The sequence below is a fragment of the Danio aesculapii genome, chromosome 16, assembly GCF_903798145.1.
Source record: "Danio aesculapii chromosome 16, fDanAes4.1, whole genome shotgun sequence".
Lineage (NCBI taxonomy): Eukaryota > Metazoa > Chordata > Actinopteri > Cypriniformes > Danionidae > Danio > Danio aesculapii.
This window is the reverse complement of record NC_079450.1, coordinates 49,226,881-49,253,886: the sequence shown is the minus strand read 5'-3', so window position 1 is coordinate 49,253,886 and position 27,006 is coordinate 49,226,881. Positions and strand designations below refer to the sequence as shown.

Genomic DNA, 27,006 nt, shown 5'->3' with positions numbered 1-27,006 from the left:
GCTCTGGAATTTTTCACACTATTTCCTATAATATTTTAATCCGTAATTTTCGCACGTTAAAAAATAAATGCGACCTCACATTGTGTCAATCATATTAACGCACTGCCTCAGAAACTTTCATCCGTCATAAAAAAATTCTAACCAAGTTAGACTTAAAACATAATTTGAGAACTATTTGAAAAAGAAAAACAAATTCACAGGAAGGCTAATAATATTGACTTCAACTGTACTTGAAATCTCTTGATGTACAGGTACCACCCGTGGAGTCGTGAGGCAATAGGTGGATAATGAGCAATTTTCCCAGGCAGACAGAGCACAAGAGACAGAGAGCGACGTGTTTATCAGGTCTGAGCCAGCTGATAAGGCATCTTAGTTGTCTCTATGGGTTGCCAGATACTATCATACCCTTAGTCTTACCCGTCTCTCTTCAATGGATCAGTTTATAAACAACTATTGTCTTTGGCAACATCTCTCTATCCATCTCTGTGCCATGACTAAAAACTACAATGGTAACTGTCTAGGATCGCTTGCTGGTACAGATGTGTATCTCTGTATGTTATCAACCTCCCAGCGTTCGCTCCACACAGGAACCTGTCCTACACACAAACATATTCGACCAGCTATAGTACAACCCCAAATCAGAAAAAGTTGGGACAGTATGGAAAATGTAAATAAAAAAAGAAAGTAGTGCTTTCTAAATTTACTTCAACTTGTATTTCATTGCAGACAATACAACAAACATTATTTAATGTGTTCCTCATAATTTTTGTTGTTTTTCTTTTTGTACTCCAATTTTGGTTCTTGCAACAGATTTAAAAAAAGGTGGAACAGTAAAGCATTTACCTCTTTGTAATGTTGCCGTTTCTTTTCACAACACTTAAAAGACATTTAGCGACTGAAAATGTGTGTTCATCCAAGTGATGAAATGTTTCAGGTGTAATTTTGTCCCATTCTTACTCAAACCTGACCACAGTACACGTTTCCACTGTGTGATGGTCCATCCCAGATGCCTCCGAGCACAAAGAAGTCGATGGTGCTTCTGGACACTGTTAACATAGGGCTTCATTTTGGCCCAGTACAGTATCCATTGGCATTCATGGTTGTAACAACGTGTTGTGGTACTTGACAAAGGTTTGCCAAAGTAGTCCTGAGCCCATGTGGTGATATTGCTTATAGATGAATGACGATTCTTGATGCAGTGCCGCCTGAGGGATCGAAGATCACGGTTGTTCATCTTAGGCTTGCACCCTTGTCCTTTACGCACTGAAATTCCTCCAGATCCGTTGAATCTTTTAATGATGTTATGCACTATTGAAGGTGAAATATCCAAATGGCTTCCTATCTCACTTTGAGGAACATTGTTTTTAAACATTTTAATAATTTTCCTCACATATTTTTTGGCAAACTGACAATCCTCAGCCCATCTTTGCTCCTAAAGGACTAGACCTTTCTTGGATGCTGCTTTTGTACCAAATCATAATTACAGTCACCTGTTGACATCACCTGATTCAAATCACAACATTATTTAACCAATTTACCTGATTACTAGCCCTAAACTGCTCCTGTCCCAACTTTTTTGGGAACTTGTTGCAGGCCTGAATGACAGGAAAGGATGTATATTTACAAATGAAATGAAGCTGACAAGACAAAAAATAAAATATTTAGATTCATATTGTCTGCAATGAAATACATGTCAAAGTAAATCACTACTTTCTTTTTTTTAATGTGTTTTCCATACTGTCCCAACTTTTTCTGATTTGGAGTTGTATATTTATGTGCGGTTGTAATACTTACATTTTTAATGGCTTCATTCTAGGACTTGTGCAATATAAAAACATTATTCAAGATAAAGCTATTATTACGTCATATCCCAGCCCCTTTCCAGAATTCTGCAAGTCTGCAAGTTTCCCATGGAAATCAGTGAAATCATGTTACTTGACTTTTCAGCATGGCATTCGCCTTATTTATTGAAGTGTATTCATCAAATACATGTAAAAAAATGTCATCCGGTTATTCACATAAACGCTCTAATTTAATGATCTAGACACAAAGTCTAAAGTGCATGGCGCAAAAACATTAAGGGTGTGTCCGATTCCACTTTTGTTATTTTAAGGATGTAAAAATACGCTCTGCACCATGGCGTCTCCATGGAGTCTCATCTCACATTCCCTTTAAGAGTCAGTTACTTCGTGCCATGGTGTATTTGCTATTTACTTGCCAGATTTTGTAAGTGGAAAACTGAACACTTCACTAACGAGAAAACAGTTTAACAGACCATCTGCAGCGCAAGGATAAAGAACGAGCCTCATCCATTCGGCCTCTTTACTTTCTCTTTATTTTTCTCTTTACTCCTTTACTTTCTTGTAGTAAGGAAACGGTGGAAACTCACTCCACTGAAGACTACCATTAGCCTATATATTTAATTTAGTTTGTTAAGCGCAAAGATTTGTTTCAAAACTATTTCTAAATTCAGTTCTAATTTCCAGCAAACGAATAAATGAACAATAATAACGAAGTGTGGTCAAAAAACTAAATCCGAACACACAACCTATTCTTATACCCCATATGGTCCAAAACCCAACAGGCGGACAAATCTAAACTTGTTTTTATAAAAAAATATATAAATATGCATGTAATAAATGATACTACTAATAATAATAAAATTATACAACTGCAAATTGTAATGAATAAACTGAAAAAAGCCCCACCCCACCCCCGAGATGAAGAAGGCAAGGCATTAAATTTTTTGTGAATTGCTGTACATCCTGTGTGTATTAAGCAATGTATAAGCGTTTGGACCCGCATAGGCTCATAACTAATGTGCTCTGCGCTGGAATGTAGACCAGCTTTTAGTTGGTTAATGGCGCGGTTTATTTCAGTTCCTCAAAATAGCAACGTGCCAGCAATGTGTCTTAACACACCTGCTTTTCAGACCAGCACATCCATGAGTCCACAAAGTGGTGCAAATGTATTTGCTATTTAAACAACGTGGTGCAAAACGTGAAAATTACTGTTGCGCTGGTCTTAAAAACCCACCATACACGTCTTGCGTCTTATTGGGCCGGGTGTATGATAGGGCCCTATGTGCTTAAAGCACTTGTCCTTTTTATTTGGCGACTCAAATCCCAAAAAGTTTTGGTCATATGGCTCATTGATAATCGTCTTAAATAATCGTGATTACAATTTTGGCCAAAATAACTGAGTTTTCATATTGTAAGTATTTAATTTTTACAGTTTTTTTCCTCAATTGCTTGGACCATTCTTTAGTAAATAATATAGGACTTCTGAAAATATGTTGCAGTTTTCAGCAAATGTTTCTTAAGCATTAAATTAACAACATTGTCAAAGTTTTAAATGGTAGTGTGTATTCGCATACACACGTGCAGCAGATGGAAAGCATTATACTTTTTTCCAGAAGACTTTTCATGGCCGGAGTTTGAAATCTAAAAGAAATCCCATTTGGTAAATCCATATCAGATGTTGGTTTGTGTGATTTGCATAAAGATCCTGAAGCATGTTTTAGTATCATAAATAATATTTCGTGACAATAGCCATACTGACCCGCTATTTGTCATGAATTAAATGTCACCGTGCAAAAAAAGTTCAATGGTTCCAAAAAGTAGACATTCAGTTATATTATTCAAAGAGGCCATATGGTCCTTTGTAGTGTTTTCCTGTTCCTTTAGTTTGTAATGTATCTTGTTTGTGCGTGTAAAAGATCTGCCAAGTTACAAAGCTTGCAGTATTCCTCAAATTGATTTATTTTATCCAACAAAGAACACTGACCCAGACATGCCTGAAACACACTGATGTATGTCCAGATTGTAGTTCTGCAAATGCTTGTCTGTGGGAAAAAATGTATAGATGCTGTGTTGTTTGAGAGAGTTACGACTGTGAAACATACATTTTCAGGTCAATCTGGTCATTTGCTCAAGTTAGTTCTGATCAATCTACTTAATCGGAATAAAATTGGAGAGATCCCAAGGCAGAATCTTGCGCTATTCCATACATCAAATAATTCATTCTTTTTCTTTTCGGCTTAGTCCCTTTATTAATCCAGGGTCGCCACAGCGGAATGAACCGCCAACTCATCCAGCACATGTTTTACGCAGCGGATGCCCTTCCAGCCGCAACCCATCTCTGGGAAAGATCTATACAAACTCATTCACACTCATACACTACGGACAATTTAGCCTACCCAATTCACCTGTACCGCATGTCTTTGTACTGTGGGGTAAACCGGAGCACCTGGAGGAAACCCACCTAAACGCAGGGAGAACATGCAAACTCCACACAGAAATGCCAGCTGACCCAGCCGAGGCTCGAACCAGCGACCTTTTTGCTATGAGGCGACAGCACTACCTACTGCGCCACTGCGTTGCCTGGTATTCCATACACATATATACTAAATACTTTAAATATTGTGTACTTAATCAAGTGTGTTGTCAGAAACTGGCTATGCGTGCCTGGGCTACAGTGCTAAATGGCTTAGACCTAAAAGTGGCTCATTCAGTAATAAAAATGCTATGTAATATGCACAGAAATATAGTGCAAAAGAGTGTTGATTTATTTTAGATATACTTTTTAAAGCATGCTGGAGATTTCTATCAACTAACAATGTCAAACTATAAGAAGAAAATAAATAGGTTTTTAAAAATAACATCTTATGTTGTAGAATTGGAGAGGTCCCAAGACAGATCCTTGGAGTATTTCACACACATATATACTAAATGTTGTAAATGTTGTAACTTAATCAGCTGTGTTGTCAGAAACTGATTCAAACTGAAATAACTATGCGTGCCTGGGCTACTATGCTAAATGGCTTAGTTCTTAGTACACATTATTTTTCTTGAATGATGTGTCACACTTTGGTAATTCAGCGGCGAGCTATGTTGTGGATTTGAGAAATACTTGAATAGTTTTGATTGCAACCTTATAATGAAGGGTATTCGCAGTATAAAACAATTGCCAGAGTAATTGGTGGTTCATTCCACTGTGCACGACCCATGATAAAGCAGGGAATAAGCCGATGGAAAGTGAGTAAGTGTATAAAGATCAGCCTTTGACAATTAAATTGCTTAAATATAATTCTGACATGAGTCAAGCTTTTATTACAAAAATTATTAGGACCAACTGAAAAGTCATGTCTTCTTTTTCGCTTTGGTCAGACTCCTACTTGTAGCCTCTGAGAAGTCCTTGGTTCCCCTGCTTTGCTATCAGGCAAATGGGTTTCATGGGCTCCAGACTGTGATGTTGATGCTTTTTCAAGCTTTCCTTGTTATTTTGAACTCTCTCCTGCTGAAAGTCTGATGAAGTGCTGTGAAATGTTGTATAACAGCAGCCCTCTTTCTCCTGAAGGTGTGAACAGGACCACTGACTACACACGTCCCACGAAAAGCTATTTAAAAAATTAAATAAATAAATAAAAAATCTGTTTATTCTGACAGATATTTCTGTCCCTCCGCATTTGGCCGCGTCCCTCAGGGAATAAAGTATTTTCCTGCCCGTCTTTGGCCTTGGCCGGGGTTTGTTTTGGGCTTGAAATGTTATATTTCGAAATGGTTTTGGGGTATTTTTAGAGTATATAATTTTTGCAGAATGTGCCCATGGGTAAGTGGTGACCACACTGATGGGTCGAACGGTCTGCCAGCTGTTTCATGTCTGTTCTTTTCCATCCAACTGCAAATTTTAGCTCTGCGAGATAGTGGTTTCTAATCTAACTCATCTTAAGTGATACTTAACATTGTACATAATGAAAACCCACTTCCGTTTTATTTTTATTTTATTTATTTTTTATTTCTGCTTAAAAAAAGACTATATGTGTATATATATATATATATAAACACACACATGCACAATCACAGGCCACTTTATTAGGTACACCTGTCCAACTGCTCGTTAACGCAAATTTCTAATCAGCCAATCACATGTAGACATAGTCAAGATGGACTTCTGTAGTTCACTCTGAGCGTCTGAATATGGTAGAAAGGTGATTTAAGTGACTTTAAACGTGTCATGATTGTTGGTGGCAGAAGGGCTGGTCCGAGTATTTCAGAAACTGCTGATCTATTGGGATTTTAATGCACAACCATCTCTAGGATTTACAGAGAATGGTCTGAAAAAGAGAAAATATCCAGTGAGGGCAGTGCAAATGCCTTGTTGATGCCAGAGATCAGAGGAGAATGGCCAGACTGGTTTAAGCTGATAGAAAGGCAACAGTAACTCAAATAACTACTCTTTACAACCGAGGTATGCAGAAGAGCATCTCTGAACACCCAACTCATCGAACCTTGAGGTGGATGGGCTACAGCAGCAGAAGACCACACCCGGTGCCACTCCTGTCAGCTAAGAACAGGAAACTGAGGCTACAATTACAATAGAAGATTGGAAAAATGTTGCCTGGTCTGATGAGTCTTTCTGCGACATCTGGATGCTAGGGTTAGAATTTGGCACCAACAACATGAAAGCATGTATCCATCCTGCCTTGTGTCTATGGTTTAGGCTGGTAGTGGTGGTGTAATGGTGTGGGGGATAGATTCTTCGCAAACTTTGGGCCCATTAGTACCAATTGAGCATCGTGTCAACACCACAGCCTACCTGAGTATTGCTGCTGACCATGTCCATCTCTTTATGACCACGGTGTACACATCTTCTGATGGCTACTTCCAGCAGGATAACATGCCATGTCATAAAGCATGAATCATCTCAGACTGGTATGTTGAACATGACAATGAGTTCCCTGTACTCAAATGGCTTCCACAGTCACCAGAGCTCAATCCAATAGATCACCTTTGGGATGTGGTGGAACAGGAGATTCGCATCATGGATGGTAATTATTTTAGGTAATATGCACTTACATTTGTAAACTTCATTGATTTGTGTTGGGACAACATGAATGAATTGTGTGGAACCCTGCATTTTACAGTGAAAGATACATACACTGTAAAAAATGCTGGGTTCCACACAATACCTTCTTGTTGTCCCAACACAAATCAGTTAAGCTAACAAAATGTTTTTTTTTTTTTTTTTCAAATTTAAGTAGATTAAACATAAAACATTTTTAAAAAGTTATTCCTAATGAAATCAAGAATTGTGTTGATTCTGCTCGTTTTAAATGAGTAGTTTCAACAAGCAGCCTAAATCATTTTTGCAGTGTAAATAGTGTGATCATTGAAATATTTTGTTCTTCATCGACAAACTTTTGAATCTTTTCTTAAGGTTTTCTTTATGTATTCCTGACTTTATCTCCATCGTCTCTCTCTCTCTCTCTCTCTCTCTCTCTCTCTCTCTCTCTCTCTCTCTCTCTCTCTCTCTCTCTCTCTCTCTCTCTCTCTCTCTCACACACTCCAGTGTTAAATGTGCTTTTGTTTTGGCTCAGCTGGCATCAATCAACTCTTGCACTTTCACTCACAAAAGCTCCTTCACTGAAAGTCTATTTAGATTGGCTGTTCAGACCTTTTTATCAATACACACTGATCTTTAATAGCAGATGTCTCTCGCAAACACTGCTTCATTGTGTTTTCTGTGGTCTGTGGTGTGAGCTTTCAGGCAAAACATGATTGACTGTGCAGGTGAGGTCTGGGCTCAATGTGTGTAAATCCGTCAATAAGATGTGTTGGCCTGAACTAAAGATTTATTTATTTTTAAAGCGTGTCTGCAAGTAGCACTATTGTTGAACTGTATCCTCTGATATCTTGGAGTGCTGTGTGTTTTTCAAGCAATTATATTTTTAGTCGTTTGCCTAACTCTACTTAAAATAGGCAATTTAGCTCTTTCAGAAGCCCTTATGTCCTTGTTTTCATTGAACCTTGTAATAAAATGACTGTAAACGTCATGCTAATGGCTCAGTCTATCCCACACCAAGACCAACTTTGGGTAGGACTGTGCAATAGGGTGATATATATCATACACACTCACCGGCCACTTTATTAGGAACTCCTGTCTAGCTGCTCATTAATGCTAATTTCTAATCAGCCAATCACGTGGCAGCGGCACAATGCATTTAGGCATGTAGACATGGTCAAGAGGATCTGCTGCAGTTCAAACCGATCATCAGAATGGGGAAGAAAGGTGATTTAAGTGACTTTGAATGTGGCATGGTTGTTGGTGCCAGACAACTGCTGATTTGAGATTTTCACGAGATTTTCAACCATCTCTAGGGTTTATAGATAAAAAGTAGTGGTCCCAAAAAAAGGCAATATCCAGTGAGCGGCAGCAAATGCCTTGTTGATGCCTGAGGTCAGAGGAGAATGGCCAGACTGGTTTGTGTTGATAGAAAGGCAACAGTAACTCAAATAACCACGCGTTACAACCGAGGTATGCAGAAGAGCATCTCTGAACACACAACATGTCCAACCTTGAGGCGGATGGGCTACAGCAGCAGAAGACCATACCAGGTGCCACTCCTGTCAGCTAAGAACAGGAAACTGAGGCTACAATTCGCAAAGGCGCACCAAAATTGGACAATAGATGATTGCCTACCTGAGTATTGTTGCTGACCATGTCCATCCCTTTATGACCACAGTGTACCCATCTTCTGATGAAGCGTGAATCTTCTCTTACTGGTTTCTTGAACATGACAGTTAGTTCACTGTACTCAAATGGCCTCCACAGTCACCAGAGCTCAATGCAATAGAGCGCCTTTGGGATGTGGTGGAACTGGAGATTCGCATCATGGATGTGCCGTTCCAATATGGTGACACTGTTTCTCAATTCTGCCTATATATCCAATTCTGGATATAACTGCTGAGGACACGGGTGGTGAGGGAAGTGTCGCCCTCTCTATTCTGCAGGACGCCGCCCTCTCTATCCTAGGTCGCCTCTATGGATGCGCCGGCATGTGTATGTGACACATGTTGTTGGCTTCTTTGTGAATAACTTTTTGTTATCTGCTTAAAAGTGTTCGCTAAATGCATAAATGTAAATGAAACATATTAAGACGTCATTTCATCTGGTTGTTCACTTGATTCATGGACATCTCTGAATCTGTCTCTTTCAGGTTCTGGCATTAGCAGACGCAGCAGAGGACAACCGGGAGCGTTTGATCCAGGCGTTTGCACGTTTACGGAGCGCAACTCACCTCCTCATCCTGCTGCTGTCTCTGTGGCAGGGGCTGAACTCCGAGCAGACCACCATCCTGGAGGCCACACTCCTGCCACTGCTGCAGGACACACCGCAGCTTGTGAGAGAACACACACATATGCACACAAACCTGCCATTAGACACTCTTGAATGAGCAGGCTGTGTCTGAATGTCTTGGAGAATCTGCTTTAAAGCTCCCGTGAGGTGCTTTGAAAAGTGAATTTTTTATTGGATGTTTGACGTAATCTTAACTGAAATATGAAGAGAGGGCGGGGCGTGTATTAGCTCCTCCCCTTTATAAAAAACAGCCAATAGCGTTTAGTTGTATCTCATCTCTGCCAGTGAGAGTGCTTGAGATCAAACGAAAAACAAATGAGAAGCGTTTTGAAAGGGGCGGGGTATGTCAGATACTAGAAGCATTTGATTGGTCAAGATTTGATGAGAAGCTGAAATTTTAAGGTGATGTGAAGAAAGCCGTTAATCCATTTACACGGAAGTGACAAACAAGGCTTTACATGTTTATATCAGATTTATATATTCTAAACACAAATTGTGTCACTGTTTTGGAGCACACTAGCTTATAGATATCCTTAAGAATAACATACTGATACTTAGTTACTTACTCCCAGTGTCGTTTATATCGAAGTTGATATTTAGCCGCACCATATTGGTGTTTCGTAACATCTAATTTTTACGAGGTGGGTCGTTAGCCCAACGCTCAACCCCCAACCTGGAGGACCAGGACATACACTACGGACAATTTAGCTTACCAATTCACCTAACGTAAACTAACCATGTTCCGTACACATTTCGCACTCAAACGACCACTTCTCCATCATTGAAAGCCAGATAAGCATGTTTGTGTGATCATTCTCTGGATGAAAACCTACTGCACAATCCAAATTTTGATTCATTGTCCTTTGGACTAGTAGTTTTTGAGAAAAGAGGGGAAAAGTACCGCCTTCACATGTGCACGGAAGATGATAGGGATTTACGATGTTCCGTACACGATTAAAATAGTGTTCTGTACAGGGCGCATACCTTAAATTCACCAGCAAAAATGGTCATTGTTTGAAGTCTTATTAAAAACTTATGTCAGAATATACTATGTAATATATGACGCTACACAACTTTAAAACTTGTGCACATCGGCGTTTATCGTCAGCGTTTTTCGAGACGTTTTTCTGGATTTAAACCCAAGCGATTTTCACTGGCGTCAAGCATAAGAGTATGCAAAATGACGCCTTGATGTTAGATGGCGCTACACAATTTTTAGCTTCTGACACCTGCTTGTAACACAGAAGAAGAAGACAGAAAGGTGACATGCTTGTTGTTCTGGCGATTCGAACAAGCATGGATGGTTCAAGTAGCAGCTCCAGCGATGAAGAAAGGATTATTGTTCGCAAGTGCAATAAGCAGCTCCACGTTCATATCGCCTCTGGGCATCTTCTTCAATCTGAGCTTGCATTGATAGTTTTGCGATTGAGCGCCTCCAAGTGCTGTTTACGGTAACTTACGGTAGCAGCTCCGTGCATGTGAACAAAAGTGCCAATCTGATCGGTGGAGGAGGTTTTGACGCGGTGTGTCAAAAAAAAAATCATAGGCGTTTCCAAAAAAATGACACTTTTGCACCTGCCGTTTTGCGCGTTGGTGGGCACAATCACATTGGCGCCCTTTTTTTAGTCACGCGAGCAAAAGGCGTCCCTTTTGTGTGCACGGGCCTTTATTGTGTTGAACTTGAAGTTAATGTTAAATTTATATATATATTTTTAGATCATGCTTATTTTAATACAGCGTGACAATTTAGAATATTAAAACATTAAATCCATGCAAGTTAATGTTAACTCAACTGACCGTTTATGAATATAAACATCATCACTGCACAAAGATCATGGGCAAATAGCGTTTGAAGCCCGTCTCTCCGGCTCCTCTGGCGGAGAGTGATTTTACTGTGGTTATCATCACTCACAACTGACGTTTAAATATCCCCATTTCAAAACATTATTCAACAAAAGGTAATTTATATAAACAATTTATGATAACATGATATTCATTTTTAAAACACTGTAATACTGTGTTATGCATAAATTAAACTCAAATGAATAAATAATGTCTCCCCTCATAATAGATTCTCAGGGATCCACCTTAGAGTAAAAGCAAACAAAATGATAACTTACTGATTTTAATTTGTGACCTTCTGTGAACTAAACAAATAATAAATAAGTAAATAAATAAAACGTTAGCTGGCGACAGGGTGACTAAGGGTTAGAACTCTTGCCTCACAGCAAGAAGGTCACTGGTTCGAGCCTGGCTGGGTCAGTTGGCTTTTCTGTGTGTTACATGTTCTCCCCGTGTTCGCATGGGTTTCCTCTGGGTGCACCATCATTGTCCCCCAACAGTCCATGCGCTATAGGTAAATTGAATAAACTAAATTGGCCATAGTGTGTGTGAATGAGTGTGTATGGGTTGTTTCCCAATACTGGGTTGCAGCTGGAAGGGCATCCGCTGTGTAAAACACATGCTGGATAAATTGGCATTTCATTTCGTTGTGGCGACCCCTGATGAATAAAGGGACTAAGGTTCTTTTAACCCGCCCACTGCCAGCTTAGCCATTTATATTTCAGCATGCCAAGTTGCCTTGTTGGAAAACCACATATTTCTTTCATTCAATCTTGAAGGCATTTAAAGCGACCAAAATGCGACCTCCGGTGGACAGTAACAGACTCTTGAGATGAGACGTAGATTCAGAGTACCATATGAGGTGGTTATTAACTAGCAAATAATATAAATATAATGAACGTAAACATTAGGTGAGCAAGTTACACTGTAACCGCGTGTCCTAACTACTCTGACAAGATTTGCAGTGATAAGCACTTGATGAAACACGACAGAAATTTAAATACAGCCATTCAGAAGCAAAGAATATGAGCACTTACTGCACTCCAACAAAAAGTTTCTAATTAATACATTTTAAACCTCTTTAACATATTTAAATGTAGATGCTGAATCAATGATATGGGAATGACTCAGATTCTAAAGATCAGTTTCAATTGTTTTATTTTATTTTGAAGATCTGAGGTGAACTATCTGCTGCTGCTTTCAGTAGTATAGCTATATATGTAATGTAAAATGGCATTCAAACTCACATTAGTAGCATTTAACACTGAATAAAGCACAGGAGGTATACCTGAGAAGATCATTGAAAGGTTATCCTGTTGTTCACCTGTGAGAAACCATTTCTAAAATAAAAATTGCAGGTGTTGGTTTGAACAAAAAGTCCTTTTAATATGGAAAATATTCCTTCTATCGCATGCCGTTGCTTTTATTTAGAACACGACTGAAGTCAGCCTTAAATCAGCCCTTAGGCTCGATAGTCAGGCACACTCCTGTTGATGCCGTCAATCTGGCAACCTGCACTTGCGTGTGTTTTGAACCAGGAGTGCAATACCTAGTTCAACCACTGGGTGTGATGCTTACATACTGCACCTTTAAGAGGGCTAATAATATTGACCTTAATATTGTTTTAAAAAAATACAAACTGCTTTTATTCTAGGTGAAATAAAACAAACAAGATTTTCCCCAGAATTCCCCAAAATCATTTGTTTAATTATGTGAAAAAGAAAATTCATGAGGGTAAATCATTTCGACTTGTACTCAACTGTATGTTGTATTCCACATCCACAACCTCTGCATTTCAGAAAATATGATAAGGTTTTTTTTTTTTGATTCTGCACATGAGAAAATATTCTTCTGGAGAAGGTTCATACCTCAGGACGCTATTCAGCTATCTAAACTCTGTCAGTAATTGCTAGGGAGTGTGCGCTTGCCAAAATACACTGCAGTCATGAGCGTCTTTTATTACTCAGGCTGGTGTAATCCGCTAATTTCCTTCATTGGAGACTTTTATCTGATTTATCAATGTCTTCCTCTTGCTGTGCCTCTGCTTCTCCTTTATCTCCTGCAGCCAATAAAGGGCTCGTCCCTGTCATCAGAGTAACAAGGCTGATTACCTGCTATTAGATCTCATTAAGGGCTGTCTGTATGGAGACACAGTCGCCCCTACATTCCACCTGCCTGTCAACACCATGTCCCATCTGAGAGCCTCTCCAGCCTGCCCGGCGGCAAAAGGTGGGCTGGAGATGCTGCAGGCCAGACTTAAAGATGTGTGTGCGCACAGACACACTGCGAAAAATGGTTTTCTTATGTAGAGTTTTTGTCTTGTTTCTAGTCCAAATATCTAAAAATTCTTAAATCAAGAAGCATTTTGTAGACAAGCAAAAATGTTGTCTTGTTTTAAGAAATAATATGTCAAAATTATTTAGTTTTTCCTTAAAACAAGCAAAATAATCTGCCTGTGGGGTAAGTGAAGTAATCTTGCTTTTCCTTTTGACATGAGATTATTTAGCTTATGCCATTGACAGATTATTTAGCTTGTTTTAACCAGTACCGGGTCTGTGACGTCTTCGACTTTCGCTTTAAGATTTTAAGGGCTAGCATTGCACCAGACCCCCTTAAGTGGTTTCGTTTGAAAGTGTAGAAGCTATATTTTATGCAAATATGCATCACTAGTTTTTATTCTACTGTACAAAAGTTATTTACACTTAAATACACAGTATTTTGGATACCCGAGCTGGGTATTGAACATTGGTTAATTTTCATATTTTTCATATGGTTCAAATATGACACATGTACAAGTTATAGCTCAAACGAAAGCTCTTGTCGGTGCTCATACGGTTCTAGCATTCTTTTTACCAAATTATATTCTCATATCAAACAGTTGTCGAATGAATCGCGGTGTTTCCATGGTGCAGAAGTGAAAACAAAAAATTTATGATCAATAAGCAGCCCCAGATAGCAGACAGCTGTCATCTTTACCTTATGCTGTGCGCTTCAGGGCCATTTCTCCTCTGTTTTTGAGGTGATGTGCATAAGTAATCCTTTTATATGTCTGACGGGGTCCAAACACAGTGAATTATGTGATCAAACAAGAGAATAGTGAAATATGAAAACAATGATCGGTCCCTGTGGCTGTGATAGCACCTCTCATCAGTTGGAATAGAATAACTTGTGCATAGATTAGGGTAGAAGACAATTTTTCTGTTTTCCTATGATTCAGACATGTGCAGGACCCACCAAAATTAATTACAGCAAGCTAGACCACATTTGAGTTTATAAAAAAAATACAAAAAGCGCTCTTTTTTTTTAGGTGTATTAGAAACACAGACAACATATACAGTTGTTTCAAACACTTTCAATAGTGTTTATGAAAATTCAAAGGGTTTTCTTTAAAATTATACCACATTTTTGCACTTACACCTCTGCATGTGGATTTGGCACACTTTTAAATTGGGTAGGCAAAATCCAGGCGGGAAATCCCAAAATAGCACTAGAGTTTAACTGGTAAGGAAAATTTCACTTAATTTTGGCACATTATTTTTTTTAAAACAAGACACAATTTTAAAGCTTCTTGGTTTAATAATGTTTAGGTATTTGGACTAGAAACAAGTCAAAAACTCTAGGCCCATCCCAGTTTAATTTTTTAGGACTCCCCTTTCCCCTTGGCCCTTCAGCAAAGTGTGAAGAGGAGGGCTTCAAATTGACCCCTAAGAAATGGGAAACCACTACAACACCTGCACACTTCATCATATGTTGTCGCAAGCTCTTACTTTATATGAGATCGACGACGGCGACTGCTGTAGTTAGTCCAGTTGCGTAATTTTTTTGGTATGGTATTATTGGTATTTTGGCATTATTGATCTTCAGGAAATCACAGAAGGCAAGTTATGATAACAATATAATGTGGCAATAAGCTCGTAACTGTACTGTGTATTTACACAGTGGCATATTCATCTATGTAAACACAAGAAAACAATACCAGACAATGTAAAAAGGTCATTCCCAGCCACTTACACTTTCCTGACCGGGTATTCAAGTGTCATCAAGAGACAGAGTGAAAGTATGTTGTGGGACTATGTACTATAGAGGAGTTATTATTATGGATTATCATAGCGGAATTTAAATTTGCAGGGTTTTTTTTTTAATTTTTTAAAAGCAAGACGGTAAAACATGAATGCAGTTATGAATATATTAAAACATATGTAACCCGTCGGTCTCACACCACCCAACCGCTCTGAGCTGGGATCAAACCGGCGATTCTTGCATGGGAGTCTGTTGCTTTATCAAGGAGTATGAAAACCATGGCATCTGTCGCTAGAGAACATTTTTGAGGTCAGAGGAGTGAGGGTTACCTGCACAGCACTTGCTAGCTGCCTCTGTACACTCGCCCCCTAAACCTCACTCCCATCCCGGACGAGCCCCCAAGTGTAACCCACCAGTCCTACTGCACCCAACCTGGTCTGAGCTGGGGTCGAACTGGCGATTCTTTGTATGGGAGGCGGTTGCTCTAACAAGGAGGCTAAAGACCATGGTCTCTAGTGTCTGTCGCTAGAGCGAGAGTAAGATTTACCTGCATAGCACTTTGCTAGTTGGCCTCCAGTACACATGTGCTTGTTTGTTATAAAAGTTCTTAATAATGCCAAAAAATACTTAAATTTGTGCATCTTCGGATTTGTGCATGCAGCCATGTTGCTGTTGTAGCTGGCGTATTCTGGGAAATTTTCGTACCCCTTGGTTTTTAGTGTGGTCCTAGAAAAATCAGTTTCAAGTGCTATATAGCCCTTCCCCTTAGCCCTACGCCATCAAGCTAAAGGAAGTTGGGGAAGGGCTAAAGGGTAGAATTGGGATTGGGCCCAAGTACGAATATAAATTTTGCAGTATACAGACTATCAAATATGTAAAAATTTGTAAATCATGAAGCATTTTCCTGACAAGAAAAATATACTTTTTTTGGCTTTGAAATAAGATTATTTTGCTCAGCCTATTGTCAGATTATTTTGCTTGTTTTAACGGTGCAGTGTGTAAGTTTGACACCCAGTGGATAAATTGGGTATTGCATTCCTGAATTAAAACAAACACAAGCACAGTTTGGCAGATTGAAGACCAACAGGAGTGGGTCTGACTATCGAGCCTAAAGGCTGATTTAAGGCTGGTTTAAATCGTGTTCGAAATAAAAACAACGACACTTGAGAAGGAATATTTTCCATCTTAAAAGGGTTTTTGTTGTAACCGACACCTCGAACTGATATATTAGAAACGATTTCTATTTCTTGCAGCTGACAACGAAAACTGACAATGATCACCTCAGGTAAAACCTCATGTGCTTTATTCAGTGTTAAATGCTTACGTATTTATTTACGCTTGTGTATTTATTAGATAAACCTTACCATTTCCATTATAAACCTTGCCATTATAAACCTTACCATTTCATGAATTAGTGCACATTCTGTGCTTCTGAATTGCTGTATTTAAATTTTTGTTGTGTTTCATCTGGTGCAAACAGCCAAATTGCTTATCTCTGCAATACTCGTTAGGACACGGGTTACAATGTAACCTGCTCACCTAATGTTTAAGTTCATAATATTTATAGTATTTGCTAATTAATAACCTCATGTGGAACTCATGAGACTCATGCGTCTCATTTGGGAGTCTACTACTGTCCACCAGAGGTCGCATTTCATCAGGCCACATGCTTTGAGAGCTCTTCTGAATAAATGAATGAATGAAAAACGCGGTTTCCAACAAGGCAATCGGGGTGCTGAAATGTGATTGGCTAAACTGGCAGGGGGCGGGTTAAAGGGACCAAAACAAAGATAGCGTTCCAGCACGGAAAGCACATTTTCAAAGCTGACTTCTGACTTCAGCATTGTTTTTCAGATAAACAAGTATGCTCACTTGGCATGTTTCTTAAATATCTGCAAACATATTAAGGTATTTTTATGCTTTAGAAGTGTCAGAAACTTACATACAGCACCTTTGAGGAAATACTCACTTAATTTTGACATATTATTTCTGAAAACAAAACAATATTTTTACTTGTCTAGAAAACGCTCCTTGATTTAAGAATTTTTAAATATTTGGACTTGAAAAAAGACTAAAACTCTGAGTAAGAAAGGCACTTTTTGCAGTACACACATACATACACACATAAAAAATCTCACAGGGAGTAACTTTCCATTCATGAGGCATGTGGCAAAACCTACTCCAAAACCCATGCAAAAAAAAAGTGTGTACTCACACAGAAATTCCACTTAAAAGTTTATAGCTTGTTTGTATGTAGATCAAGTTTTAGATGTGGCTAGAAAAATGGTGGATGGGAGGGAGCGTTTGTGGCTCAGGGAATAAAAACATCAGATGAAGACAAAACAAAAGATGCGAAAGTATTAAAACTAAATAAGGCAAAAGACTAAGGTACATATACTTGTATAAACATTAGAGGCTACTATTAAAGTTTGAATAAAAAAAATAAATAAAAAATTTGCTTCCTTTGTACTTTAGACATTAGTTAGTGTGGCAAAATAAAATGTGGATATCATAAACTTCACACTTCTTTGCAGATTCAGATTTTCTCCAGCAGGAACTTGTTGATTCAGTTTCAGCTGACTAATTTTTCTTTTTGCGAGGCTTGTGACCTTATATCGAACACTATCAAAGACTTTGCCCTCCTGTGATTTTTTTTTTCTTTTTCCTTTTTCAAATATTTTCCAAATGATGTTTAACAGAGCAAGGAATTTTTCACAGTATTTCCTAAAATATTTTTTTTTCTGTAGAAAGTCTTATTTTGTTTTATTTCTGCTAGAATAAAAGCAGTTTGTAATTTCCATTTTAAAACCATTTTAAGGTCAATATTACTAACCCTCTAATAATAGTATACAGCAGTGGTCCCCAGGCCGCAGACCGGTACCGCTCTGTGGATCAGTTGATACCGGCCCACACAAGAAATCATGAATTATTTCCATTTTATTTATTATCTGAGTCTGTTATATGTTATATTTTGAAAAATCTTTTATTTTGAAAAAATGACTGTATTCTCTCGGCTATATCATAATCACTTGAGCAGCAAAATTTAACCCTCAAGCAGCAAAATGAGGAAGAACAGACATCTTTGGAAAGTTTCTTTGCGAAAGGGAAAAGGTCTAATGTAGGACCTACAAACTATTAAGGAATGGATCAGCAACCCAAATCAGGTGAATCCAGCATGTCTGTGCAGGAAGAAGATCAACGGCTTTAGTGGCCGTTCACATATCGTCTTTTCTGCGTGCAAGTTTGTTATTCCCAATGGAGACACGTGGTTTACGCACACATATTTGGAACGATGCGCACGAGCGGTATAACACGTCCATGCCCTCCAGGAAACCCTCCTCGCTGTAGCCCGCAGCTTGATGAACGATCGCCTACACCTCCCCCTACCCTAAATCCAACTTTCACAGTAGCATGAGCGTTACTTTAGTTGGTGGTACAATGTCCACTACATATTGGACCTGGTCCAGTACATCATCGTGGTTATAGATTGCAGCCAGGACATCTTGCCTTCCAGGCGCACCCAGATGAAAACATCTTTCAGAATGCCATGAGTGCACCACGAGTCACGTGACAAGAACTGGCCGAGCGGTTTTATACTTTATATGGAATGTAGACATTTTGATAGACTATTTACCTCAGACAAGCGCAGAACACCCAAACACTAAAGTGCTTTTTATTTTCATCCATAAATAAAACTTGTATCAGAATTACAGCAATGTTTTGTCAGCTTGTCATCCTCCCCCCACTCAAGCATTGACCAGTCCGCAGTGATAAAAAGATTGGGGACCATTCATTCATTTGTTTTCTTTTCAGCTTAGTCCCTTATTATCCGGGGTCGCCACAGCAGAATGAACCGCCAACTTATCCAGCACATGTTTTACGCAGCGGATGCCCTTCCAGCTGCAACCCATCTCTGGGAAACCAGACATACACACTCATTCACTACAGACAATTTAGCTTTCCCAATTCACCAATACCACGTCTTTGGACTGTAGGGTACCAGAGCACACGGATGAAACGCATGCAAATGCAGGGAGAACATGCAAACTCCACACAGAAATGCCAACTGACCCAGCCGAGGCTCGAACCAGCGACCTTCTTGCTGTGAGGCGACAGCACTACCTACTGCGCCATTATACAATGACTTGCCTAATTACCCTCACTTACCTAGCTAACCTATCTAACCTAGTCAAGCCTTTAAAGTGCATTTTAAGCTGAATATTAGTATCTTGAAAGTGTCTAGTATCTAGTCAAATATTATTTACTGTCATAATGGCAAAGATAAAAGAAATCTGTTATAAAACATAAAACTATTATGTTTAGAAATGTGTTGAAGAATTCTTCTCTCCGTTTAACAGATATTGAGGGAAAAATATATAGAGGGGGGCTAATAATTCCGACTTCAACTGCATATAACTGCAGGTTAACTATGTTTATAAATAATAACTTTACCTGTTAAAAGCTATTAGTTACTAGTTAATTAAAGTTGTTAGTAAGTAATAAAGGTATGGTAACTAATAACTTTAACTCTTCTGACTTTGAGTGTAATGCAATAATGTGCACCTTTTGTAAAGCTGCTTTGAAACAGTAATTATTGTGAAAAGCGCTACACAAATAAACTTTAATTGCATTGCATTGAATGGAATATGTTGTGTGTGTGTTTTTCAGGGGTGGGAAGAGAGCGTGGATGCAGCCGTCTCTCACCTCTTGAAAACGTGTCTGTCACGCAGCCCCAAGGATCAAGCCATCAGCTTGAGCACCGGCCCGCTAACCATTCCAAAAGACACATCCCGGCTGAAGAAACACATAATGCTGCTGTGTGACCGCTTGGGCAAGGGTGGCCGTCTCTCTCTCTCCTCAGAGGCCAATGTGCCTACCGCCGTCATGATGCCAGGTCAGAAACATCTCAATTTGCAAACTTTCATGCATAAAAAGAGGATCTTCATTGAAAACCTCAAGCCACTATGTTTAAATGCTTTCAATAGACACAATATACTTTTGCAGCTTGTTCAAATTACGTATTTAAAATGAGCTGAATCAACACAATTCTTGAATTTTTTTGGGGGGACACAGGGTTTCCACGGGGTCTTAAACAGTCTTAAAAAGTCTCAAATTTAAAAATCGAAATTTTAGGCCTTAAAAACTCTTAAATTTGCTGTTCTAGGTCTTAAATATTTTTGCACAGGTCTTATTTTTCCGATGTCTATGTAACGCCACATCTAATGCTCATTTTTCTTTTTTTGTTGTTGTTGCTTGGTTTTCGTGGTGTTGTAGATCTTTATTTCACCAGTCCAATTGTAATTTGCGGTATTACAACTACAAATGAGACCAACATGCAAAAGCCAATCAGCTTTCTGTTATTGAAGTTATCGATAAAATTGGTTGGGTTTAGGGAAGGGGGAGGGTGGGTCAGCCGATCGTTCGCTCATTCAGTCAGAAAGTCTGCCCAAAAGTGAGTCGACAGCTGTCTCTGGTGGGTTTACATGAGAACAGCAGGCGCGAATGGCACTTGCGAGGAAAATTTGACATCTCAAAAAGCGTACACAGCAACCTCTGGCCGATTCGCGAAAACAAAAACTGCAGACAAACGTGCCGCCGGGATGTATTTCGCGGTCTCCAGAAACGTCCGTGGAGGTACGTTTTCAGAATGAGCCTGGGTTGGATAAATTTGTCTCTTGGTGTTTTTGATATTGTGATATAAGTTTTCAATTTAATACTTAATGGTTATAAAAAGGTCTTAAAATGTCTTAAATTTGACTTTATGATACCTGCAGAAACCCTGGGACAACTTAATTCTTTTATGTTCAGTCCACAAAAATTGAGTTAACTTAATCGATTTGTGTTGGGACTACATGAAGGTATTTTGTGGAACCCAGCATTTTTTTGTGTTTTGTTTTAAAGTAAACCTGTTTTGTTTATGAGTAAACCTTATTCCACACTGAGACAGAAGTGTTTCGCACATTCGACAATAAATTTGACCTCAAGTTGTGTCAGTCACATTTACACACTGCCTATGAAATTTTTGTCTATCATAAACAAATCGGAAAATCAATAGATGCATTTTGAAGCATTTTGAGGTGTTTCATTTATTCATTAATTTTCTTTTCGGCTTAGTCCCTTAATTAATCTGGGGTTGCCACAGCTGAATGAACCGCCAACTTATCCAGCACATGTTTTACCAGCTGCAACCCATCTTTGGGAAACATCCATACACACTTATTCACACTCATACTCTACGGACAATTTAGCTTACCCAATTCACCTTTACCGCTTGTATTTGGACTGTGGGGGAAACCGGAGCACCCGGAGGAAACCCACATGAACGCGGAGAGAACATGCAAACTCCACACAGAAACGCCTTACTACCTACTGTGCCACAGCGTTGCCCATTTTGAGGTGTTTTGCAGTCATAATCTAAATTGTGGTGTATGGTTGTGTATGCCGTGTATGCGTATGCGTATGCGTGTATGCGTGTGTGTGCGTGTGTGTGTGTGTGTGTGTGTGTGTGTGTGTGTGTGTGTGTGTGTGTGTGTTTGTGTTTATTTAATTTTAACCTTCTTCTGACCTAAAAAAACTACCTAACAACTGCACATCAACACAGTTTGCATCTCCATCCCATTTCCTGAAGAAAATCAAGTCAAAATCTGCTCTTGTCTCTCATTTTGGTAGTAAACTACATGTGAAGACTCCTCTTACATTCTCATGTTACACTAATGCTATTATAGTGACGTGCAGGGATAGAAAGAATAGAGCTTTAATCTTCAGAGGACACATAAAACGCCACAGATCCGTGTGGAATGTGTGAATGATTAACTCTATGGATTGTGCTATCAGACGCCTGTCCTCCCTGATGTCTCGGACCGTCTCTCTCTCTCGCGCTGGTGTTTGGACATCGGGTGTGGAGATATTATCCTCCCCTCAAATGGCTGGATGTCTGAGCAAACAGCTTTTGGTCCACTGCCAGTCGTGTGAAGGAGAATGAGCGACTAATCTTAGAGAATCCTGTTGAAAATTGCTTTTGTCTGATGAAATATGTCTGCGGGACATGTTCCTCCAGTCTTTCACGTTTAAAGTCTAACTCTTGACACCGTCTCGTACGCACACTTGTGGCCTGGCGGTTTTATCGGCCTGATTTGTGTCTTCCTGTCTGCCTTCCCTGTTCTCCCTCACCTGACCTGGCCTTAAAGTGATGACATCACACTGCACTCCCTGAGCACCTGCCTCCAAGCTAATGTTTCAGCATTCAGGGATCTCATAGCAGAGGGTTTTTCTTTCATTTTTCTGTTCTTGAGAACTTTTTTTTTAACAGGTCACAGTTTGTTCATGGAAAGATGATTAAAAGATGGAGCCATATTTAGAGATTTGCTTAAAAGGAGTTTTGTGAAATGTTTCTTTTCATTCATTCATTCATTTTCTTTTTGGCTTAGTCCCTCTATTAATCTGGGGTTGCCACAGTGGAATGAACCACCAACTTATCCAGCATTTGTTTTATGCAGCGGATCCCCTTCCATCTGTAACCCATCACTGGGAAACACATACACACTTATTCACACACACATACACTATGGACAATTTAGCCTACGCAATTCACCTATACCACATGTAGGACTGTGGGGGAAACCAGAGCACCCGGAGGAAACCCACGCAAACACGGGGAGAACATGCAAACTCACACAGAAACACCAACTGACCCAGCTGAGGCTCGAACCAGCGACCTTCTTGCTGTGAGGCGACAGCACTACCTACTGCGCCACTGCATCGCCCTGTTTCTTTTCACTTCTAACATAATTAATATCTGACAACGATTGGAGAGACTTTGGGCTCTATTTTAATGATCTAGGTGCAAAGTCTAAAGCTCATGGCGCAAAAGCATTAAGGGTGTGTCCGAATCCACTTTTGCTATTTTTAGGACAGAAAAATATGCTCTGCGCCCCAGCACATGGTCTAACAGTGTTGTGCTTATTCTCTTATTATGGTTATTGGTGTGTTTCGAGCATAACGTACATTAAACCAATCAGAGTCTCATCTCACATCCCCTTTAAGAGTCATGCCATGGTGCATTTGCTCTTTACATGATGGACTTTGTAAGTGGAAATACTGAATGCTTCACAGTAAAACAGACCATCTGTAGCGCAAGGATAAAGAACGAGCCTCCTCCATTCGGCCTCTTTACTTTTTCTTTACTTTAGTTTTACTCTTTACTTTACTCCTTTACTTTCGTGGATAAGAAAATTGTCTTGTATGTACTCCTGAAGAAATCCATTAGCCTTCATAATTATTTTTTAGTTTGTTAAGCATGAAGATTTGTTTCAAAACTATTTCTAAATTCAGTTCTAATTGTCAGCGAAAGAATAAATGAATAAAAGTAATAACGAAGAGTGGTAAAAAAAACTTATGTCCAAGTTATATCCAAACACACGTCCTATTCTTATGCCCCATAAGGTGATGCGTACGTCTCCAAAACCCAACAGGTGGACAAATCTGAACTTGTTTTTATTAAAACAAATATAAATATGCATATAGTAAATAATTCTACCAATAATAATAACATTATACAAATGCAAATTGTCATGAATAAACTGAAAAAAGCCCCCCGGGATGAAGAAGGGGTAGTGTTTTTTTATATTTATGTAGAAAATAATAATTTTTGTAACATTTTAATCCTTTAATTTTTTTATATGTAAATATATTTGTGTATTGCTATACATCCTGTGTGTATTAAGCAATGTGTTAGCGTTTGGACCTGCATTGGCGCATAACTAATTCGCTCTGCGCTGGACTTTAGGCCAGCTTTTAGTTGGTCAATGGCACGGTCTATTTCAGTTCCTCAAAACAGCAACCAACAATGCACCTTAACACACCTCCTTTTTAGACCAGCACACCCATGAGTCCACAAAGTTGCGCAAATGGATTTGCTATTTAAACAAAATGGCGCAAAACATGAAAAATTGGGTTGCACTGGTCTGAAAAGAGCAAGAAATCGCGCCATACACGTCTTGCGCTGGGTGTATAATAGGGCCCTTTAAATGAAATATTTTTAAATGTGAATCCTTCTAAAGTTGGACAATTTTTATCAAAAGTAAACCTTAAAAGTTTTAGATTCTCATCTTATTAATTATTTATTTAATCTTATGTATTATTTATTGCTGTTGAGGACTTTTTATTGTTAAATTATTTTTAGAATTACAGAAAAGTATTTATAAAATGAGGTAAACTTGATCTGCTTTTTTGTTTGCCGTGACATAGCCAGAGAAGCTGATATGGCAATGAACTCAAAGCTCTCTCTCTCTCTTTTCTTTTAGCCAACTTAATTTTTGTTGTCGTCTTCTTCTACAACAAGATTATTAGCTGTTTCCATTCAACTGTTTTGCAATATCACATAAAAATGCTTAACGGAAACACCAAGATTTGCATACATTTTGAAAATGTAGCAGGAGAAACTTTTTATCCAATAAGAAAAGCGATGCATAAATTACGATGGAAAAACATTTACTTAATAAATTCCAGCATGAGGATAAAAAAAATGGGCAGCATTAATGGATAAACCAGTGATCAGACCGTATTGTAAAGCATCTGAAATGTTTTGGTCATTTTAAAATGCCTTAGTCTTAGTATTATTACCTCCCAGAATGGTTCATTGTGCTTTGTCTTCATCTTCTAAGGCACAAGTGGTTTATTAGATAACAAAAAAACAGCCCACAGCTGCTTCCTTTGCTGCAGCAAATGGAATATTTGGTGCCAGTTTATCAGGAAATGACAAATTTGTGCTCTTTGACTGGATGGAAATGGTGTTTTATTTGCAAATGTTTTGTGTGATATTTGCAGAATCAGTTTTGCGCATAAGTCTAATTCACATCTTTTGATAGAAACATGGCTATTGAGCACTGGTACAGAGGAAGCCTAATAGTTATATGAAATGCCGTGTTTGATGCTTTTAGGAAAGCCAGCTTAGGTCATTATGTGGACATATTAAGCTTGAGAATTGCAAGGATTCATTAAAAAAACCTAATTGTAAGAGTAGTTTTTTTGTGAGTCAGATATCACTGGTCGCTATATATTACTCGGTAGAACGACCTATCATTAAGTTTGTTTACTGTCTTTTATATGTTTTCTTTTCACATTAAATTCAGCGTGCTTGGCTGAAATATGATGTTTTTAGCTTCAGGAGCATTTGATTTGTCTTTTGCATTTGTCAGTTTTAGCTATTAATTCTTCATTTGAGATCTAAATATGCAAATTGTTTATAAATTTGAGAAATTATCAATAGTTTTAATTATGACAGCTTTTTGCATTTCTTAAGATTTCTCATTTTAGCAGTTGTTTTATTGTATTATTTGAATCATCATTGTATTTTGATTTGGAAAAAACTTCCATAGGCACAAAAAATTATAAAGTGATTGCATATATAATGAAAATACAATGGGCCCCAAATAGAACCTTGTGGTACTCCACAGCTAAAACATGTGCAGTAGATTATGATGATGAGTTGATGAAGTTGTAATGAAAAAGAAACTTTTTTTTCTGTTCTGTTTGTGTAATTTTAATATTGTAATCATTTAGAAAATCAATGTCAATATGACAAGCAAAGCTAATTATGAGTGTTTTAATATTGTTTTAATAAACATGTTCCTTTTAAGATGCTAATACATGACATGCCATTTTATATAAGCCGCTCTCTTAGTTAGTAATAGACTAAATATTCCACAACTTCCTTTAAAAAGGAAAAAAAAAAAGCGTTTAGTGACTGTGAACTTTTTTTGACTTGTATTGACGGCAATACAGCCAGTCATTTCAGCAGGTCTCTGTACTGCTGGGGCCATGACCAGCTGTAAATGCTGTTAATGTGAAGTGGAAACGTCTAGGAGAAACAACAACTTAGTTGTTGATAGGAGCCTCAGACTTGAGTACAGAACTGCTGAGTGCTGTGGAACATTGCACATTAACATAGTCTTACCTGCTTTCAACACTCACTACAGTTTCCTGACCTCTTCTGGAAGTTAAGTCCCCACAAAGGTTGTTTATTGGGTTTTTGTTGCCATTTGACTAAATAATTAAACAAATGTATACACACACACACACACACACACACACACACACATTCACCGGCCACTTTATTAGGTACACCTCACTAGTACCAGGCTGGACCCCCCTTTTGTCTTCAGAACTGCCTTAATCCTTCATTGCATAGATTCAACAAGGTACTAGAAATATTCCTCCGAGATTTTGCTCCATATTGACATGATGGCATCACGCAGTTGCTGCAGATTTGTCGACGGCACATCCATGATCCGAATCTCCCGTTTCACCACATCTCAAAGGTGCTCTATTTAATTGAGATCTGGTGACTTTGGAGGCCATTTGAGTACAGTGAACTCATTGTCATGTTCAAGAAATCCGTCTGAGATGATTCGTGCTTTATAACATGACGCGTTATCCTGCTGGAAATAGCCATCAGAAGATGGGTACACTGTGGTCATAAAGAGATGGACATGATCAGCAACAATACTCAGGTAGGCTGTGGTGTTGACACGATGCTCAATTGGTACTAATGGGCCCAAAGTGTGCCAAGAAAAAAACCCCACACCATTACACCACCAGCCTGAACCATTGAGACAAGGAAGGATGGATCCATGCTTTCATGTTGTTGCCACCAAATTCTGACCCTACCATCAAAACGTCGTAGCAGAAATGGAGACTCATCAGACCAGGCAACATTTTTCCAATGTTCTATTGTCCAATTTTGGTGAGCCTGTGCAAATTGCAGCCTCGGTTTCCTGTTCTTAGCTGACAGGAGTGGCATCCTTTGTGGTCTACTGCTGCTGTAGCCCATCCGTCTCAAGGTTCAACGTGTTGTGTGTTCAGAGAGGCTCTTCTGCATACCTTGGTTGTAATGAGTGGTTATTTGAGTTACTGTTGCCTTTCTATCAGCTGGAACCAGTCTGGCCTTTCTCCTCTGACCACTGGCATCAACAAGGCATTTGCACCCACAGAAGTGCGGCTCACTGG

At 38.8% G+C, this 27,006-nt stretch overlaps 1 protein-coding gene across 1 annotated transcript in view; it reads left to right on the top strand.

Annotated features, from left to right (window-relative positions):
- The window catches only part of bbs9 (Bardet-Biedl syndrome 9), a 256,360-nt gene that overhangs the window by 137,502 nt on the left and 91,852 nt on the right, over positions 1 to 27,006 (top strand). The window contains exons 19-20 of the mRNA XM_056476114.1: positions 8,999 to 9,181; positions 19,669 to 19,894. Of these exons, the coding sequence (XP_056332089.1) occupies positions 8,999 to 9,181; positions 19,669 to 19,894 (409 nt within the window). The remainder of the gene's footprint in view (positions 1 to 8,998; positions 9,182 to 19,668; positions 19,895 to 27,006) is intronic.